Source organism: Natator depressus, chromosome 8 (genome assembly GCF_965152275.1).
Source record: "Natator depressus isolate rNatDep1 chromosome 8, rNatDep2.hap1, whole genome shotgun sequence".
NCBI classification, from domain to species: Eukaryota; Metazoa; Chordata; order Testudines; family Cheloniidae; genus Natator; species Natator depressus.
The window spans coordinates 82,353,593-82,375,595 of record NC_134241.1 but is presented as its reverse complement, the minus strand read 5'-3'; the positions used below and the strand labels follow the sequence as shown (position 1 = coordinate 82,375,595).

General features: G+C 43.7%; 1 protein-coding gene across 6 annotated transcripts in view; it reads right to left on the bottom strand.

The window, feature by feature from the left end:
• ZZZ3 (zinc finger ZZ-type containing 3) overlaps positions 1-22,003 on the bottom strand; it is a 106,427-nt gene that overhangs the window by 5,717 nt on the left and 78,707 nt on the right. For 2 of the 6 annotated variants that reach the window (XM_074961488.1, XM_074961489.1), the window contains exons 3-10: positions 18,478-18,616; positions 16,809-16,956; positions 16,607-16,725; positions 16,203-16,277; positions 15,858-15,959; positions 14,080-14,175; positions 10,695-10,847; positions 6,016-6,150 (exon numbers count right to left, since the gene is read on the bottom strand). In XM_074961488.1, coding sequence (XP_074817589.1) covers positions 6,016-6,150; positions 10,695-10,847; positions 14,080-14,175; positions 15,858-15,959; positions 16,203-16,277; positions 16,607-16,725; positions 16,809-16,956; positions 18,478-18,616 — 967 coding nt within the window. The remainder of the gene's footprint in view (positions 1-6,015; positions 6,151-10,694; positions 10,848-14,079; positions 14,176-15,857; positions 15,960-16,202; positions 16,278-16,606; positions 16,726-16,808; positions 16,957-18,477; positions 18,617-22,003) is intronic. The other 4 variants (XM_074961490.1, XM_074961491.1, XM_074961492.1 and 1 more) reach the window with 4 other exon arrangements.

The following is a 22,003-nucleotide window of genomic DNA, read 5'->3' as shown; positions in this document are numbered from 1 at the left end:
GATGGCATGTTGGCTGGAAATGCAGAGTTGCAGTTCCCCTGTGGCGTATACCTTCTGCCCGAATAGGTCCAGTTTTTTTGCGTCCCTATTCTTGGAGGAAGGGCCCTGGAAACCCTGCAGACACAAGTGAAGCAGAACCCGAGTGAGATCCTTGGCTCAGATCCATGGAGTCCAGAAGGGCCATTGAGCTGGGTTCTGCCATTGAGGGGTGCACGGCATTGGCTGGGACCTCCTGTGGTGCCTTGAGCTCCATCTTCTGCTCCTGCTATAGTTGGACTTCGAGGTCTCGAAATACAAGGACCAGGGCAGTGCTGCACCTCTCGACGTGGAGCGTCAGAAGCCCAGGGACTGACTCCGCTCCCTGGATGGAGGTGCTGGTGTCTGTGATTGCTGAGGCTACGGAGAGCAGCACGACATCATAGCTGGCTTTCCCTTCAACTGCACAGTGCGGGATGGAGCCTGCAGTGCCGATGCCTTCTCCTGCCTCGGGGGTGAGAACGGTGCCATGAGTCTGAGCAGATCCTGTGCTGCCTCAAACACTTCAGGAGTGGACAGAAACGGCAGGCTCTCTGAGGGATTTGGCGAGCTCGACAGGCCCGGACTCGACTGCCTCGCTTGGGGAGGAGTCAACGTGGCCGCCCCTTGAGTTTCGGAGCTGTGGCCCAACTGTAGTACCACTGATGGCTGGTCTCTGGATCTAGGCAATGGGGATTGGCCCCTTTCAATTCTCTTCTTCTTCTGCACCAGCAATTGGAACTGGTACCAAAGGTTGGAGTGTCCCCGAGACGCTCCATGACAGTGCCTAGAGTCCTTAGCCGCGTCTTTCTTTGGTGCCTTTTGAAGAGGGCACCGGCGTGCTCCGCACCGAAGAGGATGTGCTGGTGGTGAGATCCCCAGCACCGGGGTCGAACTGCGGTCAAAGAGCTGCCTCGATGAGGAGGATTTTAAGCTGCTGCTCTCTCTCTTTCAGGGTTCTTGGTTGGAATTTTCAAGGTTTCAAGATTTTACAGCGGTCTTTTTGGTGACCCTTGCCCAGACATCATAAACAGGGTGTGTGGGGGTCACTTTTTGGTATGCACTTTGCTCAGTCCTTGCAGGTCTTGAAGCCCGGGGATCGCGGCATGCCCCAGAGGCAACAAATAAGTGGGGTGGGACGGGGGGTAAACCCCTGTAAATGAAACTTACAGCTGACTAACTAACTATACTAAACTACATGATCTGAATAAACAAGGTGAGTACAACAGAAGCAAGAGCAAGGGAAGTTCCACCTACCGTCACTGGCAGTTAGGGTGACCAGATGTCCCGATTTTACAGGGAGTGTCCCGATTTTTGGGTCTTTTTCTTATAGAGGCTCCTATTACCCCTCCACCCCCCATCCTGATTTTTCTTTTCAGACCTTGCATTCTGATTGCTGTCTGGTCACTCTACTGGCAGTAAGAAGGAACTGATTGGGTGGCGGGTCAGCAGGGCTCTATATTGGGCACCATGAAGGTGCGACTCCAGGGGGCGCCCAGACCGACCCCATGGTTGCTTCTAGGGAAAAAAATCTTCCAGCTACCGTGCACGTACGTGAGCACACACCTGACTGGAATCGACATGAACAAACACTCAAATAACATCGTACATTAGCTTAGGTTTATTACACAGTAGCGTTTCCAAATTCAGTACATACATAACTTATACTCCATGCAAGGCTGGTAGTTCCACCTATTGTTAAGGGTGCTTGACAGTTCCCATGATAAGACCTGATTTCAGTTGCTTATAACTCTGCCAAAAAAACCCATTTGGACTGAGATTGTCCATGCTGGGTATTAGCCTATGGCTGGTTTTTACTTATTTATTTTTAATTCCACCGAAATGGTTCAGCCATTTCCAAGAACAAGGCTAGGGAAAAAGTCCGTAGTTCTGCCCATGTTAAAAAAAAAAAAAAAGAGACCTTTTTTACTTTTTGCACCCTCATGCTTTGGAGCAGGGACTTGAAGGGGGTGGCCTGTGTCTCATGGATGTGCCTTCTGCTATTCCCAGGAAAAATCCAGCCAAATTTGTCCAAGTTATAAGCACAGGAGAAATCTCAGTTCTCATAGGCTCAGTAGAGACTTCTTCCATTTTACCAGTTAAATCTCTGAAGATTCCTTCCTCACTGAACATGCTCAAGCCTCTCACAGATCCTAATGCTGACTACACTCCACATGCACCATTCCCACAGAATGACTGAGCATGCTCCAGTCCAAGGCTACAGGGGTGAAGATGGACTTTCCCTGTAATGGGACTGAACTGCAACTGAAAGCAATGAGTCTTTCTTGTGCTCTCAGTGACTCCCCTACTGGCCACCAGTCAGCGTGGAGGAAGATGATGCCTACTTTGAATGCAGAAGGGACAAAAGCTAGATCAGGGGGAGGAAAAAGAGGAGACTGGGACTGGAAGTAGGGAAAAGAGGAGACTGGGACTGGTTGGCAAGATTGGGACTGGGACCAGGCATGGCAGGCCAGGACTGGTCAGGCAAGGAGACTAAAGCAAACTCCCCACCATAGCCTGGACCGGAACACAAGATTCCTGAGTCTCACCATTCTTGCGCTGACAGCAAATAACTGTGAAACCCTCTGGAAAACTGTGTCTCATCACCTCTCTACTGGGAGTTCCACAGAGAGGATTACACCCAATGATGGGTATCATTCAGTGCACAGGGCGGACCCACTCTGGAAATGAATGAGGGTTGTACAATAAAGGAGGCTGTTGTCTCCAGGACTCTGTTTCATTTGTTGCAGAAGTTGGAAGGTGTGTAGTGAATGAGGCAGAGGACTGGAGGAAAAGAAAGGATGGTCTCATGGTTAAGGCAGTTGAATGGTGTCCTAGAGAACTGGATTCTATCCTTTCCTCAGCCACAAAGTTCCTACGTGATGCTAGACAAATCACTTAAACTCTTCATAGACAGGCACCCAGAAAAGGAACACACAATTAGTGAGACCCAGGGATCTGATATGCAGAAATGCTGAGCACTCAGAGCTGGAACTGAAATCAATGGAAGCTGTACTTAGAACATATAAAGTGCTATATAATGCTACATAGTCTGAAAAATGAGGTTCTAATCATTTCAAACTGGGCACTCACTACTGGGGGCAACTTTTGACCTTAATCTCAGGTCTGTGACTGAGTCTCAGTTCCCCATCTGTAAAATAGAATATCACACCCCTCCCCGCTCCAGTTCACAGGGCTGTTGTGACAATTAATTAATGTTTGTGAAGCACTCAGATACTAAAGCGATGAGCACCAAAAAAAAGCCCATGAAGAAATAAACAATTGTGTATTCTGACCAGGGTTTCAATAATGTGCAGTAAATGAGGCAAGAAGCCACACTTTGAACAATCAGGAAAAAAACTAATTATTGAATAGCTATTCATTAAGTAAGCAACGTCCACACTGTGCACTGAATGAGCTGGTAGTCCAGTGGAAAAATAAAGTATGTGTTCATGTAACTAAAACTATATCATGATGCATACACACAAGGGGGACAAATTATGGTTGCAAAGACAACCTTAATTCTGGCATTTCCTAACTTCTGAGTGCTTGATTTAGTAACCTTAATAACATTTTGAATATAGTACATTAAAGTACTAAATCAGTAACTCAAATTACTTTGTCCATTATATTTCATAGCTAGAATTGCAATATTCCTGCTCAAAGTCCATATTTTATATTCTGAATGACAATAATAGCATTCATTTAAAAAAGCCTCAGCTTTCCAATACCGTGACATAAGTCTGTCAGTATCAGTATATTACTAGCCTGATAGTCTCAGTTTTCAAGTGTATGTCAGTCTCCTTGGACTGAATGACCTTGCATTCTTATAGAAAAGGCTACTACCAAAAAAGCCCAATAAGCCCTTTCTCATCTCTAAGGAGTCAAGACAATTCCTGCACAACTGCATACATGGGGAACAGCCAGAGGTGAAAGTAAGTTAAAGGACTTACTGGTATGCTGGAGTCCTGAGCAGGGGGCTTGGCCTCAACTGGAAGAGGCAGGGCCTTAAATCCCCGGGCCCTTTAAATCCTGATTTAAAGGGCCTGGGGCTCCAGCTGCGGTATTGGTGGCTGGGAGTCCCAGGCCCTTTAAATCACCCCCGAGCTACCAGCTGCAGAGGAGGTTTAAAGGGCCCAGGGCACGATTTAAAGGGCCCAGGGCTCCAGCTGCCGCTACTGCAGCGGAGCCCCGGTCCCTTTAAATCACTGAGGAGCCCTGGGGACTCCAGACTGCCACCGCTACCCCAGGGCTGTGGGCTCTGGCAGAGCTTTAAAGGTAGCGGCTGCTGGAGCCCCAAGCCCTTTAAATCCCAGCCTGAGCCCTGCTGCCCAAGCCCTGGGGTAGCAGCGGTGGGGCTCCGGCGGCGATTTAAAGGTCCCCGGGGTGGTAGCAGGGGCTGGAGTCCCGGGGCCCTTTAAATCCCCGCCAGAGCCCCACCGCCACTACCCCAGGGCTTTAAATTGCTGTCTGGGAAAGCCGGTCCCGGTACGGCGCACTGGCTCTTGCCGGTACGCCGTACCAGGGCGTACTTGCTTACTTTCACCTCTGGGAACAGCTACAAAGAAGCTTGTTGATAATGACTGAAAATCCTCAAACTGGAACAGGTATCCTCGGGCACTCCCTCCCTTTTCAACGTTGCCTAGAAACGGATGGTGCTGCGGATAGCACATCTCTGTATGTTAAGTGTAAAAATATTATTTTTATTCATCTCATACCAACATCATTTTATTTCCTTGCTTGAATCTTCTCTTCAAAAATTGCCTGGAGCTGGCCCAAATGCTGCTGCAATTTTTCGCTGCACCTACAGCCTCAGTACTCTACCTATTGATCTACCAAAGTTATCATTCCACATCTCTGGCTTTTTTTTCCTTCAAAAGGACAAATTCCTGAAAGACTAACTTTTTAAGTGACTGGGAAACTTAGCTATTATTAACTGGGATTAAATTTCACCCTTAAGGTTTAATACTCCCAGTACCCCAAAAGAGATTATATTCCAAGAGGAGTTTCACAAACCAGTGCAGATAGCTGTAATCATTTATTTTTCTTTACAGCAAGTTTTATTGTGCTGTCTGTACATTTCTAAGACAAAATCCTGCATTATGAGATTACATATTTCCATCATTATTTTTCCTATATATCTATCACTCTGAAAAGGAAAGTTTCCTATTTTCTTAGAAAATCCAATTCTTGCTAGTTTTAAAAAAAATGCTCACACTAAATTGAATACAGTAGACCCTCAGAATTATAGAAACCTTGGGAATGCAGGTTGTTTGTAACTTTGAAATGTTTTTAACTCTGAACAGCATCTTCACCTACTACGTGTAAGTGGCTTCCCCGTGCATGGGGATGGGGACAGGCAGCTGGTTCTAGCCCCGACTGCAAGGGTGATGAGTGAGACACCCTGAGGCCCTATGGCATCAGTGAGTGCCCCGTGCAAGCTGTGGCCCTTTAAAATTGAGCTGCTCCTCCAGAGCGCATCATGCTGGCAGTAGCTCGGGCTCACGCTCCAGGCCAGACACTGGCCGCAAGAGCAGAAGCTCCCACCCCAGCACCGGCAGCTTCCTTGCAGCATAAGCAGCTTGGGCTGTGGCAGCTTCTTTCCCAGGCTTGGACTGAGCTTGCAAGTTTGTCCACCTCCTGGTCAAGGGAAGAGGGTGAAATCAGCACCTGCGGCTTACAGGAAAGCGGCACAGACCGCAGCATTACTCCTGCTCTGCCTTGGGCTGGCAGCGGGGGCTCACAGCTGTGCCTGTGAACCTCAGAGTCTTCACCTCCTAGCTGTAAGTGGCTGCCTCGCAAGTGGGGACAGGCAGTCCAGATGTGCCTACCTTTAAAATGCAATACAGGCACAATACAGTATTTGCTCTTTTTTTTGGTCTGTGCTGCTGCTTGCTTGCTTCCGGTTCCACATGGTGTCCGGTTGACCAGTCAGTCTGTAACTCTGATGTTCGTATCTTTGAGGTTCTACTGTTACAACAGATTACCAGTATACCTTACCTTGAAGCCCACATGCTGCACAAATCCACTTTCTGCATGCATCTGCTGGAGTTTTTGCTTCTTCAACTTTTTTAACTCTAGCAGTTCTTTGTATTCAGGTAATTCTCGATATGCTATCGGGATACTTTCTTCATCCTGTTCAAAAAAGAAAACCTTTGCTTTGAGGATATCATTACTGAGAAGATCTAGCTTCCTTCAACATAAAAGTGTGATCAGATTTCTTTCAGAAAAATATTGACAGAATAAACTACATAAGAGACATACAAGAATTATTTGGGGAAAGAAATCTATTGTTAATGGCACGGGGAAGGTTTGACACCAGCTGCTAAATTTCTGAAAGGACCCATTTTGAATTAGTTAATTTTAACTCCTAAACTAATTAATGGACTTGCTTGGAAATTCACAGAAAACTAATCTTATACTCAAAGTAAAAGTGCTGTAAAATTTTAGGGATGATGCGCTGTATTTTCCATACATAAAGAATGGCTGAATTCCTGCTTTATATGAAAAACTCAACTCAGGGCTTGTCTACACAGGGAAGTTGACCAGCACAGCTAATGCAGAATAAGCTATACCAGTCAATTTCCCCTGTGTAGACAAGGCCTTAACTATGGAGCAGGCAGCAACTGGTGCCTCCAGAGTCAAGAACTATAGATAAACCCTTCCCACTACTTGCTGGTTGCACTGTGATGCCCCACAAAATCATTCTGAGATGACGCAACTGCCACTGTGGATATGTCTACACTGCAATTGAACACCTATGCCTGGCCTGTGTCAGATGACTCGGGCTCACAGCGCTTGGGCTCTGGGGCTGTAAAACAGCAGTGTAGATGTTTGAGCTAAGGCTGGAGCCTGAGCTCTGGGACCTAGCTAGGGGAGACGGTCCCAGTGCCTGGGCTCCAGCCTGAGCCCAACTGTCTACACTGCAATTTTATAGCCCAGCAGCTTGAGCTCCTCAAGCCCAAGTTAGCAGACTCGGGCCAGCCATAAGTGTTTAACTGCAGTGTAGACATACCCTGAGAGCCCTGCTTTGAATCCTGAAATTCAATCCCATTTACTCATTTTGTCAGCAGGGCATGATATTTTTGTTCTCCTAATACTGTCATTTTGCATTGATAATGGGTAAGGCTGCGATTTAGTTACGGAGGTCATGGAATCTGTGACTTCCAAAGACCTCCATGACTTCAGCCAGCGCCTGCTGGGAGCTGCAGGTTTCCCTGCTGCCTGCACAGGTGGGGAGCTGCGGGGTACCCCTGCAGCTCCAGGCCTTCACAGGTGGCAGGGGAGAACCCCACAGCTCCAGGACACTTTGGGCAGCAAGGGGGAACCCTGCCATTCCCAGCTACGGCAGGGGGAATCCCTGCTGCTTGTGGCCACCCCAGGTGCCGGGGGGATCCACACTGCTCCCAGGCACCATGGGTGGAAGTGGGGATCCATGCAGCTCCCGGCTGGAGGGAGGCAGGGGGGATCCCCAGAGCTCCGGGATCCCAAGATCCCTGGAGCTCCCAATGCCCCCGTAGCCAGCTGCCCAGGCTACCCATTTTGTCATGGGTATTTTTAGTAAAAGTCACGGACAGGTCAGGGGCTTCTGTGAATTTTTCATTATTGCCCGTGACCTGTGTGTGACTTTTACTAAAAACATCCATGATAAAAACTTAGCCTTAATAATGGGGTCTTTCTGGTAATGGAGCTCACCTGTCTCTTTCTACATTACTGCAAACGAGAAAAATATCCATCTGAAATGCTGCACTAGTGAAGAATGAAAAGAGTAAGCCAAGCTTCCTAAAATAGGACCAAGTCAAGCATTACCATTGCAAAAACCAAAACCAAAAGCTACTAGTAGCAAAATTGAAAAGAAAAACTGGTGTTGAAATATAGACTCCCTAAACCTACTATAATTGTGGTATCATGGGGTGAAATGTAAGCAGTTTGGGGGGGAAAAAAAAATCTAGATGTAGAATGTAGTACAAAAAATTATATATATGTGCACAGAAGAAAAGTATAATTGATTCCAGAATGATTTGTTAAGATAAAGAGAGACAAATTTTAACATTTAATTTTTTAATTTAATTAAATTTAATTAATTTTTAAAAATACTTTTTTCACCTCTTTTAAGATTCATATGGAAAAATAGTAAGTTACCAGATATGCTGGTAAAGGATGGGAGAGAGAGATGTCCCAGACAGCTCAGAAATTAAGTCACAAGGAGAAGACAGAGCATGTCTAAAGACAAGAGATGTGGCTGGAACTGAACAATGGATTCAGGAGTATCTAACAATTTAAGATGAAGAATATGCAGTACATGTCACAAAGTCACTGAGAAAAATTGAACTGATCTGTGCTGGACAATCTCATTACCTTTTGTTATGCTGTGAGGCTTGTGAGTGATAACACCCTCCCCCCAGCATTCTCACAAAGATAAATTAGGGGGGGTGGGATAGCTCAGTGGTTTGAGCATTGGCCTGCTAAACCCAGGATTGTGAGTTCAATCCTTGAGGGGGCTGTTTAGTTGATCTGGGGCAAAAAATGGGGATTGGTCCTGCTTTGAGCAGGGGGTTGGACTAGATGATCTCCTGAGGTCCCTTCCAACCCTGATATTCTGTGATAAATTCAGCAGGCCAGATCCTTCTGTCTTGACTTCAGTGGAGTCATGCTGATTTTACACAAGTGGAGAATCTAGACCCATAATCTTCAGCGGTAGGATTTATTCCCTACATACAGTATTGTGTAAAGTAGTATGAAAAGATGTTTATGTTATAAGCCCACAAACCCAGTCCACTGAATATGTAATGATGAGTTGTCTGTGATGAGACAACTGCTGATGAGTTGTCTGTGTGGACCTCTGCATCTAATCTCGATTAGTCCAGCCACTAAGGTAAGACAAAGAGCCATATATAGTATGGGATGCAATTATACCAAAGAATGATGAAAGGATTTAGTCCTTTTGGTGCAACACTTTCGGCAGAAATAGGTCTACACACTTTATCTGGTGTTCAGAATAATTCACAGTTAGTGACTGAACTGTTTTTGAAGATGTGAACATGCAATTAAAAGTTTTCGGAAGTGTCTAATTTAGGGGTCGGCAACCTTTCAGAAGTGGTGTGCCGAGTCTTCAACTATTGTAGTATGTAAAGTAAACAAGGTTTTCAAAATGTTTAAGAAGCTTCATTTAAAATTAAATTAAAATGCTGATCTTACGCCAGCGGCCCGCTCAGCCCACTGCCAGCCTGGGGTTCTGTTCACTTAGGCCGGCAGCAGGCTGAGCGGGGCCTGCGGCCAGGACCCCGGCTGGCAAGGGGCCGGCAGCCAGAACCCCAGACAAGCAGCGGGCTGAGCGGGGCCAGCGGCCAGGACCCTAGACCGGCTCAGCCCACTGCTACTCAGCCCGCTGCCGGTCTGGGATTCCGTCTGCCGGCTCCTGCCAGCCAGGGTCCCGGCTGCCGGCCCTGCTCAGCCCGCTGCTGGTCTGGGATCCCGGCCCTGCCCACACAGAGTGGGTATCTACCTTCTCCCTAGTTCTAGCCCATTCTCTTCCTCTCTCTCTGCACTGAGCTGAGGATGTGAGTGCACTGAGCACAGGGCTGGGAGTGAAGGAGCAGGCTGGGGGTTGGGGTGTAGGGTCTGGCCAGGAGCTAGAATGTGGGAGGGGACTCAGGGTTGGGGCAGGAGGTTTGGGTGTGGAGTGCTTACCTGGGCAGCTGCCATTTGGTGCAAGAGGTGCAGGGGGTGCAGGAGCTCCCGTTTGATGCTCAGGGTGGGGGTGGGAATGTGGGGGCTGCAAGAGTCAGGGCATAGGATGTGGGGGGGCTGGGTATGTGAGGAGGGTGCAGGAGTCAGGGCAAGGGGCATGTGAGGAGAGTGCAGGAGTCAGGGCATGGGGTGTGGGGGGGCTAGGTATGTGTGGGGGGTGCTGGAGTCAGGGAAGAGGGCTGGGGGTGTGCAGGGGTCATGACAGGGGGCTGGGGGCATGTGAGGAGGATGCAGGAGTCAGGGCATGGGGTGTGGGGGGGCTGGAGTCAGGGCTGGGGTTGTGGGGGGGGTGCAGGGGTCAGGGCAGAGGGCTGGGTGGGTGTGTGGGGGGTGTAGGGGTCAGGGAAGAGGGCTGGGGGTGTGTGCCTGAGCGGCTCATGGCAGGGGGCTGGAGTGGATAAGCTCTGATTCCATCCCCCTTCCCCAAGGCCCCGTCCCCACCTCTTCTCCGCCTCCTCCCTGGAGCAGCATGTGTGCTGCGGCTCCACCACTTCTCCCCCTCCCTCGCAAGGGCCATCAGCTGATCGGCAGCAGGGAAGGAGAGGAGGAGGGGCAGGAACCCAGCACGCTGGGGGAAGAGGTGGGGGAGGGGAGGGGACCCGGCAGGCAGCAGCGTGCCGTTAAAAATCGGCTCGCATGCTGTCTTTGGTTGCCAACCCCTGGTCTAATCCTTCCATGGTATCATGTTTTTTGTTTGCTTCTTTTTTTGGTTTGGACTTTCCCTGAATTTTCTGTACTTGACTCTTCACACCAAAGAGGTGCCAGAATTCAATCTCCTACTCCACCTGGCTTATGCAACTGAATTTGCAACAGTTTACTATATACCTGACAATGTTTAAGTAAGGACACTTTTTCCAAATATCACTACTTAAACAGTCAAGAAACACCGTGAGTGAGACATTTTGCAATTTTGTGTTTAAATGACATACCGATACTTCCTCCTCTGCTGCAGCATCCATATGGCTCTGAAAACTGGATCTGTCATCATCCTCATCCATATAAACTGGAGGTTCATGGGATGTCATGAATGTTGAAGGTTTGAAGAGATGTTTATTTAGGGGGTGCTGTCGCCTGCTTGATGACTGTAGTAGAAAAGTGACGAATAATGTTCAGATCAGATTCCTCAAACTATTTTTTTAGTAAGAAATTCCTAACAATAAAACCTGTAGACAAAATGTTTACAATTTTTATATGTGATCTCTTATCTTTCCCACAAATTTTCAGACAGCATCCACTTCTGAGCCTAGTACAAGTGTTCTGGGGGCATTCACTTGAGAGATTAATACATTATGCCTTGGAGATTGCTTTCTATTATCTGTTCCATACATAAATACTGTGACACAATCCTATTTTAGATAAACCCCTAGTAATGAACAGTCCCTGCCCTGAAGAGCTTACAATTTAAATAAATAAGATAGACAAGAGAAAAGAGAGGAAGCAGGATTATCCCCATTTTACAGATTGGGCTCTGTAGCACAAAGATATGAAGTGACAAGGTCACACAGAAACACTGTGGCAGAGTCAAAAATTGAAAAGAGGCAGTTTGGCCTATTGGCAAGCGCATAGGCCTTGGAGTCAAGAGACCTGTGTTCTATTCCTGGCTCTGCCACACCTGTCGGCTTTCCCCCAGCCCTCAGTTTAAAAAATCCACTACAATCTTTTTAATTTTATATGCCAGCAGCCTGGTTCTATTTTGGTATTGGTGGAGCCCATCCTTACTGTATAGTTTCCTCTTTCCTAAAAGGTTCCCTAGTTGCTAATAAACCTAAAACCTTCTTCCCCACACCATCGCTCATCCACACATTGAGACCCTGCAGGTCTGCCTGTCTTTCTGGCCCTACGTATGGAACAGGAAGTATTTCAGAGAATCTTACTGTGAAGGTCCTGGACTTTAAGCTCTTACCTAGCTGCATAAATTTGGCCTCCAGGACCTATCTCCTACCCTTCACTATATCATTAGTACCTACATGTACCATGACCACCAGCTCCTACCCAGCACTGAACATAAGTCCGTCTAATATCTGACGAATAAGTCTGTCTAGATCAAAAAAATTTTCAGTGGCCTCAGAGTGCAGCCACCATCTCTTGCCAGTGGGCCACTCTGACAATTTTTCCTAAAATACTTAATTAACTTTAGGAAAAACAAATAAATATGCACATATACATGTCCACATCATTGTAATTTATGTAGGATTTTTTTTCCAGACTCAATAATAAAAATAATGTACAGTTGTCTCTATTCTTTACTGGGCCTAAACAGAATAGAAACACAAATAAGGTACATTCTTCTCTTTTTTCTAATGTCTTTTGCTTTTTTGGTTGTCTTTTTTTTTTTTTTTTTAAAGATGTGCTAGTTACTAAGTCTGCTGTGAAAAGTGGTATTAACAAACATACAAATATCACTTTTCACAGCAGACTTACTCAGCCCCATCAAGCTTTGAGATAAATTAAGCCCTGGATGGGGAGGTGGATATGGAGGTAGTGGTGGGCAGGGGCACTGGAGGCGGGAGTGACCTTGCCACCGTACGGCCAGGGAACGGAGCCTGAAGCTCCATGACTGGAGCCTTCCACCCTCCATCCAAGGGCTGAAGCCTGACCCCACTAGCCCTGGGAAGATAGGGAACTCACTGGCTGCCTGCTCCTCCAGCTCTTGTGTCTCCAGAGGTGGGCAGGGACCAACCACTACTGGCTCCCCCTGCGCAATCACCACCCAGGAGGCTGTGATTTTTAAGTTTTCAAAGTGGCAGCAATGTTAGCTTCTTCTGAAAGGTTGTTTGCACAAATAATTCTGATGGCGAGCATTCTTAATTAAGGATCTGATGCTGCTAAGACATATATGTGCTTATCTTTACACACTGAAGCCATGTGCATAAATCTTTACAGGATTCGGGCCTATAATTGCAAATACATTTTAGCAGAGTTATCTGGTGTGAATAGATTTTGCGGACATTAGTGCACCCACCTTTGAGAATTTTGAAGACCCTGAAGTCTGGCTTAAATCTCATTAAGATGGCTTAATTGATATTCATGTTTTATCAGTTTATATTTTCTTTTCTGTTAATGTCAATGAAAGGGTGCCAATGACATGCTCTGTGCTACAGCTTACACACCAAAAAATGATAAATACATATAATGAAGACAAAATGGTAAGCAGAAGAACAGGGAGATGGGTGTTCTATAACCTGTGTAAACTTGAGTAAGTCACTTCATATCCTATGACCATCACAACAGCATCTGAGCGCCACATAAAATTGCATCAATCCATATTAGAGAGACAAGGTGGGTGAAATACTATCTTTTATTGGGCCAACTTCTGTTGGTAAGAGAGACAAGCTTTCAAGCTTACACAGATCTCATCTTCAGGTCTGGGAAATGGGACATCTCTCACCAACAGAAGTTGGTCCAATAAAAGAGATGATCTCACTCACCTTGTCTTTCTAATATCCTGGGACTAACGTGGCTACAACAACACTGCATACATCAATCCATATGACTATTTTAAATATGCATTTGAGTTTCTCTTCTCTTCCCAGTACTAGGAAGAATTCTCAGAAACTTCATTGAACTTCTCCTTCTATTCTTATTCTTTTCTCTACCATTCCAAGAGCAACACTGTATTCAAGGGGGACGGGACTGGGAGGGCTGAGGGTGGAGATTTGTTCACAAAGAACTTACTAAGTAAAATCAAATATGATGTACAATAATAGTGGATGATCTTACATCTTAGAGGAGTTCAGGCCTGAGAAAAGCATTCAGTTACAGTGTTAACTCTATGGCCGTGGTAGTTTAAACATACTCATTTTTGTGAAAACTCATCTTCTGTGTTTTTTATTTTTTATGGATTTAAAGTTTTGTTCTTCTCTGAAAGGTGACTGTGAAAATGCCATTGCTGGGATTCTATATTTTTTTGTCTTCAATGACTACTAGATCAAATATGCTCAGTTTACGCGTGCATGTGCTGGGGGCAGGGGGACGGAGGGAAGAGAGTAAACAAACCTGCCAGCCCTGCAAACTCAAGTGTGTGCTTCTGATTGGCACTTCATCACCAATAAAGACACTGCAACAGGAACTAACTTACTTAAAACAACTGTTGATGTGCAAGCCAGAATAGAATCCAGCTTTCTCTCTGGAGCTAACAGCAGTAAAAAATACCTCTGTCAGTGAAATAATAGATACATATCACTTGGGATGAGCAGTCTATTTAATAAAAAGGTTCCATTCCGCACTTTAAAGTAGGATCCTTAGTATTTTCAAAACTAATTTGCATGTAAATGCACATGCAAATATGAAGTTTCTGCTATAATGTAGTCTTACCTTTTTGGAGTATAAATATAAGTTTGGAGTTCTGCCTGGTACCGGAATGCCAGCTTTAGTCAGTTTTATGAAATACTTTTGCACCCTGCTGGCAACCTAGAAGAAACAAGATAAGTTAATTAAGTGTTAGATGAATAAATAAATACGCTATGACCTTTAAATAAGGAATTCAAATACCCACTAAAAATCTAATGTTTGACTGAAGTGCTTAAAGAAAAACACAAACTTCAGAGAAAGATGACATTCCAAACTTTATGTAATATTTATAAAAGGCAAATGTCTAGGTTATTCTTCTGCAAAGAGTTAAAAAAAAAATTGGGGGTTGAGCATAGCAGTTAAGTTTCTGATTCTGAAATTGCATCAAAGATATTGTGTGTGATTAGGTCCACGATCTGAGAACATAGACATATTTGCCCACTCTACAGTGTTGAAGAAGAACCTGTCCCTCATACGGTCTCTTTCTGCTGGATAGACAACAGTAGATATTATGCATTCACAGTACCTTACGATAAGAGTTAAAAGTAAATGACTCTGTCAGCAACTGGTCACAGGGCCATAGCCGGATTAAGGCAGGGGCTTTAGGGGATGCAACCAGGGGCTCCGGCTCATGGGGGGCCCCGCAAAATAAATCACAGGCAGCAGTCTCTGGGCCGCTAAAAGGGGCGTCTGGCCTGGCCCCATGCTGCTCCCAGCAGTGGCTGGCCCCTGGGGGTGTGTGTGTGTGTGTCCGTGTCTGTGTCCACGCACTGCCCCCGCAGTTCCCCTGGCCAATGGGAGCTGTGGGGGTGGTGCTTGCGCGTGCAGGGAGCGCACAGAGACACAGTGTCCCCCTCCTGCGAAGGACACACAGAGACATGCCAGCAGCTGGCCGCTTCCAGGAGGGGCATTGGGCTATGCAAGGCAGGCAGCCTGCCTGAGCCCTGCTATGCCACCGGCTGGGAGCTGCCTATGGTAAGTGCCTCCCAGCTGGAGCCTGCACCTCGCACCCCCTCCTGCACCCCAATCCCCTGCCCCAGATCAAAATCCCCCTCCTGCACCCCAATCCCCTGCCCCAGCCCCCTCCTGCACCAAACTTCCTCCCATGAAAAAGACTTGTATACAGGGGCCCCACAAAATCTAATAGTCCCGGGCCCACAGGAGCATTAATCCAGCCTTGCACTGCACAAAGTCTAATGGACAACAATTAGACCTGACATCTTAATCATGGTTTGTGGGCATTTATTAAAAATTAATACAATTTCACATTTAAGAGTCCTAACAAAGAGCCCTATGGTCAGATCCCTTAGTAGAGATGTTAGTAGTGCTGCAGCCCTTGCTTTGGATGAGGTGATTACATTTTTCATCAAAATATTAACAGGTTGGATCTGAGGATTTGACAACTTTCCTGATTTTTTTAAATCTAGTATGAGTATTTTAAAATCTCCAAATGGAATGTGGGCAGCTCCATTTTGCATGTATTTCAACATCCTCAGGATGCAGTAATTGATGTCAGTAGTCCCCAGGGCATAGGCACTAACGAAAGCAAAGAATTTGTTGGTGAGGTTCCTTCCCCCAGAAGCAATCAATTCTTTTCCAACCAAAATACTTTTTATAGTTTTAAAAAATTCTTGTCTCTTTATGAATCGACCTGACTTTTGCAAGGCAAATCCTACATAGGAATTCCATTACTGAAGAAACTATGCAAAAGACCACCTGACACCTACCCCGTCTAGTATTTCCTGGAATGTCTACAAAGCAACAAGAGAGATGATTACTTATGCAAGAGAATTCTCCATTACCTGTTTTGCAGTTCGATTTCCCAGTTCATCAGCTATCTTCTGCCACCGTCGGGATTCTACTTCCTCTGGTGGGTACTTCAGAAGTAACTGTTCAAGTTTTTTCTAAACCAAGCACAAGACAAGATCATAAACATTAATACACCTTATCTAGAAGGGGCATGGCTTGTCACTAAAAAAAAAAAAAAAAAATCAAACTGGTGCAAAAAATGAATACATACATACATGTTATCTTTGACTCCAAAGCGTTATGCGCTTTAAACGTTACTACACAATTTGAGTTTATTTCGGTGAACATCACTGTTCAGTTACAAAATGGTCTACGAGCTAGCTAGGGTTTCCCATTACCTGTTCTTCTACAGTCCACAGCTGGTTAAAAGTTTCGGGTTTGGTCTCATCGCAAAGTCGCCCTCTTATCATCTGCTTAAATACAGTATATAACATGGAATAGGACTTTAGAAAAAAAGTTAGGATAACTTGACTTTAACCCTTTTTCCACCCAAGTAAAAGAAAAACATACATGAAAACATTATTTTGGTAGAGGACAGAAAAAAAGTTATCTGACTTGGTCACATGAAAAGATGATATCACCAAGTGTTTTGATGACTGAATTTTTGAACATTTGGAAAGCGAGGCATTAAATTTATTATAACAATTTTAACACTACCCGCATAATCTAGTATTAATAAGTAATCTATTTTAAAGTTACTATTTTGTAAAATTTTGCCTACTTTCTTTTTTATAACATTTACCTGTGGGCGGCTGTTTGTAGAACCTTCTGGGCCATCACTTAAAGGCAACACAGAGTATGAAATGGACTCTCCATCCTTCTTGGGATCCAAAGGGCTTTTTGGTCTTGCAGGCAAACCTACTACAAGCAACATAAAGAAAGAATTATTAAACCAACATAGCAGGTTATTTTTTCCTGTAATATACACTTAGTTTTCCACTTACCTTTATCAAAAATCAGCTTCGCTCTCCTACTGTTACGTTTCCGGTTTTTGAATTCTCTCTCAAAGTTTCCAAGGCTGGTGGTATATTGGTCCCAGGCAATCTCAGGCAGCTGGACAACTCTTTGAGGACATGGAAGGCCTATATCAACCTGAAAGAATCAAAATGAGAAGCAATACTTAATGCAGTCACTTAGCATCCAAATGAAAGGATATGGAACCACAGAAATCCTGGATCTGTTTTTAGCTAACAGCAGGAGTCAAAGTTTGTATATTTAAGGGGCATGCAGCACACATTCTTTATATAGGGAAAGCATTTTCAAAGAGCGATACACAGCAGGGCATATAAAATATGCAGCGGCACGGTCAATGATGGTTTATTGGACATGGAGTTTGAAAATTACATTGAATAGTTGCAGCCAAGTATTTCTGATTTTCATATCCTGTTACTGTCTATCTTCATTGATTTGTTAAATATTAAAAAAATACTGTATACTCAGACCTGTACTCCTGCAAGCAAACACAGCAGACTAACGAGAACTAAAAGTAACCCAGTTATCAGAACTGATTAATCACATCCACATGTAAACTTAAATGTCTACTATAATAGAAATGACTGTACATTATACTGCGTTTTTACTGTTAAGTTGATTTTGTTGCCTTCTGCCCACAATACAATTGCTGGCAATGTTCAGCACACACACATACACACACACCATTTGGCATAATTTCTTTGGCCAAAATGGTAAAATACATGAAATGCTCTGCAACAGGCATTAATGTTTTCCAAGGACTGGCTGATATGGTTGCCAGAGCACAGTGCTTGGAACCACAGATGAATCACAACTATAACTTGTTGAATTTATTTCTAAGCACTCACAAAAATCAATGGAAAGACAACCATTGACTTCAGTGGCCTCTGGATCAGGCCCCAAGTTTATATTAGCCTATGGAAAGGGAATCTCCCAGAACCAGCATCTCGCCTTCATTAAAGCACAATGTGCTGCTATCAGAACATAAGGTCAGTCACTGCTTTCATTTAAAAAAGAAACTATTAAGACTTTAAAAAATGTGTTTTCCCTGTTACTGATGTTATAACTTCCCTTTAAACTTTTGAAAATTAAATCTGTTTCTTTACTGAAATTTGTTCTCCTCCTCCACACATGTACACTAGCTTGATATAATCACTGGCACTCTCTTGGTTTGAGGTATGCTTTTATAGCTCATTTTGCTTTCAGTTTACTAACTACATTTCCTGCTTACAATCTCCATTTAAAAGTACCCTAACCTGAAATAGAACTCAAAGCATTTAAGTCTCTTTGGTGACAAAGGCCAATGATTTCTTGATATCATTCCCTACCACAAAATGCTTTCTTTCTGATCATAGAAGTCTTGAAAAGCCCATATGCATTGAAAGCTTGAAGACAAGATGAGTTTTATACTCTATAAAAATGTGTCCTTAACGAATTTTTCAAAATTACTTGTATTTTATAGGTTTAACCAATATTTAACCAATCATCAAACCTGAACATAGGGCAGTTTTCTCTCACTACAGAATTTAAACCTTTTAATATTTACACAAGTATATATAAAATAAACTAGTTTTCAATAGGTGAGGAGTTAATTGTTATAAAAAAAGTTCTCGTAAAACTTAAGAAATGCCTATTGTATACCTTCTTTTGGAGTCTTTCCACAAATCCAATGGGATTTTTCAGTGCTTCTCTCTGGTGTCTGCCTAAACTTTCAAGGTCTTGAACTGCTTGAGTACGTTGAGCCTCGAGTACAGCAATCGTCTGTAACAGTCTCTGATAACTACAGAGACAAAGGGAAACATCTCACTAAAGTTTTCTAGCAAAAACAGCAACAAAAAATCTAAATGCCAGCCATGATTACCTACTAAGAAGAAGTCAGGTAGTGTTGTACACTTATCTGTAACAGTTTAGCAAAGCATTTTACTGAAACAAAAATGGTCTTGACTGATATTTAAGTAGTTAAATACAAAGCACACCAATAAAACAGAAAATTCAGGCATTCCTTTAATATGAAATCCTTATTCTAGCAGTTTGCTCATAAAAATGGCAACAAATCATGGTGACATCAGGCAAGCTCCTGAGCTTCCCAATAGCTACATGCGACAACCAGAATTGCTCACAAGACTAAAAACAGAAAGCAAAAGACATGACTTTTTATTTCCTACCTCAAAATAAACTTCCCCACACCTCACCCCACCCCATGACAAATGGTTCCATTATTAAGTGTTAACTTGTTACTCTACCACAAGTGCAGAAGAATGATTGAGATACTCATCTACAGAAACAGAGAATTTCATAGCAGCTTCAGATGAAAATACTACAGTGCAATTATTCACAAAGAACAACCAAGAGAGAACTAAACAGACTCAAAATGAACATATACAGAAACCACCTCGTATAAGAATAAACAAGTCCAAACCAAAAATTAGTCCCCTCCACAACATCTGCCAAGCTGTACTCAACATCATCCTGCTTTTCCAGAATGTAAAATTACTTAGGAGAGTATCTATTAACATATTTCCCCACAAGCTGCTTTCCATAAGTCAACCTGGTGATGAAATTATATGTTATTGTAATATGAACCTTTAAAAAAATTCAGAGAACTACTTTTTAGTAGCTTTTTATTAATGTTATAGTTGTCACTGTTTGGAATATCCTAATAGGAGCTGGCTAATAAAATTTCTCTCTATTGCCTGTGTCCTTTACACATTCACCAGGTTAGTTCCAGTATTTCTAGAAAAGATAAAATTAACATGCATCTCATTTACTGTTTCTGAAACGGAATACATATATTGTAAACAATGCTTTAAGAACATGTTAAATAAATGACAAAACAAGTCCGGGGGGGCAGGGGGGGGGACACTCACAACATTGTTTTCTGTTGTTCCTGTAAAGACCTTGCCTATTTTATTTCATTTAGGTTTCTGAGTTGTGTAATGGTGGATGTACCTACATATATATGACTCCAGTCCTGCAAACAAGTACGTTTGAGTAACTTTTGCATATAAATATTTCTGATATGTATACATGTAGGTCATGTCTACACTACAGCTATTACCGCTGCACAGCTATGGCACAGTGCAACCCTGAGCAACGGAGCTATGCAGATCTAATTTTTGAGTGTAGACCATGCTGTAATATTATAATTGTATATAGTTTAAGCCAGGGGTTCCTAAACTTTTTGCAGGTACAACCCCATTTTAATGAAGTGAAGGTCCTGCCGGGACCCCAGACAGCATGGAGGACGCTACTTTATAAAGCAAAGTGTCGTCCCCCATGCATTACGACCTCGCATGCACCACATATGTGAGGTCACGCTGTGCAGTGCAAAATGGCATCTGCGTGCACTAGGGATTGCCGCGCCCCCATCTGCTGATGGCACAACGCCGTTTGGGAACTCCTGGTTTAGGCCCAACAATGTAACCTGACTTGCATTAAACCCAGAGAAAACCTTAAAAACAAAAAATTATCTTCTATTTCAACAAATTCCTTTTTTCTATTGATCTTTCACTTAAAGCAAGTTTAACAGAATGAAGCGTCAAGTACAAGTGTGAATGATCAGATCCAACTCCAACTAAAGTGAATGTGAGGGTATTTCTTCACTAGCAACGTTAAAGCACTGCCGCTGTGTAGTCGCAGGGAGTAGCTACCAGCGCAGGGAGAGCGCGGCTCCCAGCAATGGTGCACTGTCTACACTGCCACTTTACAGTGCTGAAACTTGCAGCACTCAGGGCTGTGTTTTTTCACAACTCTAAGCGAGAAAGTAGCAGCGCTGTAAAGTGGCAGTGTAGATAAGGCCTTGGTCTCTCCATTGACTAGAATGGGAATTGGATCAGACCTTAAAAGCACAGATCAAAGCAGGGCCTTCATGTGCCAGGTACAAAACAGGCACCTCATGCCACCAGATCCTTGTGCTTTGCTCATTTGAAAGTTGTGAATTTTCCAATGTTAAATGGTCCTCATACCAGAAGATGATTGTCTCCCCTGGCCCCCCCCCCCCTTTTTTTTTTTTTTTTTAAGAGAACAAAAAATGCAGTAACTGAAAACAAGGAAAGAAGACAAGAAACCTAGGTTCAGGTCTGCAGCCTCTGCAAGAAAAACACAGGGCTTACTGAAAATAAGGCACATGACTTCTTCTATGGGGGGGGGGGGGGGAGAGGAGGCGGCAAAGTGTTGACATTTGTCTGTATACACCTGAAAACCAAAAAAAAACCAAAATACTAATTAAACAAGCAATTAATAGGGTGCAACTGTTGGAACAGCACTCCAGTTTCCTCTAAACCAACAAGAAAATGTTAAAAACTTATATTTTTGTTATTTTGCTATTTTATTGGGGGGGGGGGGGGAGATAAGATGACTCATAAAAGTTCCTACCTTTTCTGAACACAGTGACTACATTTCATGGGATATTTACCTGGGGTATCTTATCATCAAAGATATACAATTTAACATATTAAGTCTTGAGAATTTGCCCAAGAGACTGAGGTGATTCAAGTGGTTAAGGGCCTAATCCAGTGACCATGGAAGTCAATGGTAAAACTCCCACTGATTCCATGGGCATTGGATCAGGTCCTAATACTCTAGCCTTTCACCTAGCTTCCTAAATTCACATCACAATCACCACACAACTCTGCACAACGAGCAGTGTCTGTCTGAGACAAGCCTTAGATCTGAGTGAAAGATGTGTCACTGGTCAGGATTAAGGTACATTAGCAGAACTGTGTAAATAATCAGGGGGTAGCCATGTTAGTCTGTATCCACAAAAACAACAAGGAGTCCGTTGGACTCCTTGTTGTTTTTGTGTAAAAAATAGCACAGGGCCTGACACCATTATTTGTGGCTCGAACCAGTACTAGTAATCCTTCACTTTCATAACTACACACAACAAAAGTTTGCAGAACCAAGGTTAAAAATATAGTTAATTATATAAATATAGTCAATTACATAAATTTAGTAAATAAATTATATAAATATAGTCAATTACATAAGATTTTAAATAAACTTCTGCCTTCTTATTTCTTAATAAAAACCTGGGGTATCTTAAACTGTTTTCCCCAGATTGTGTTTAAACAACTGTTTTTCAAAAAGAATCCAAGATAAAACAATCACCGAGTTCAATCGCACTGTTTAATGTTTTAGGAAAAACAGTTATTTAAATGATTTTAAG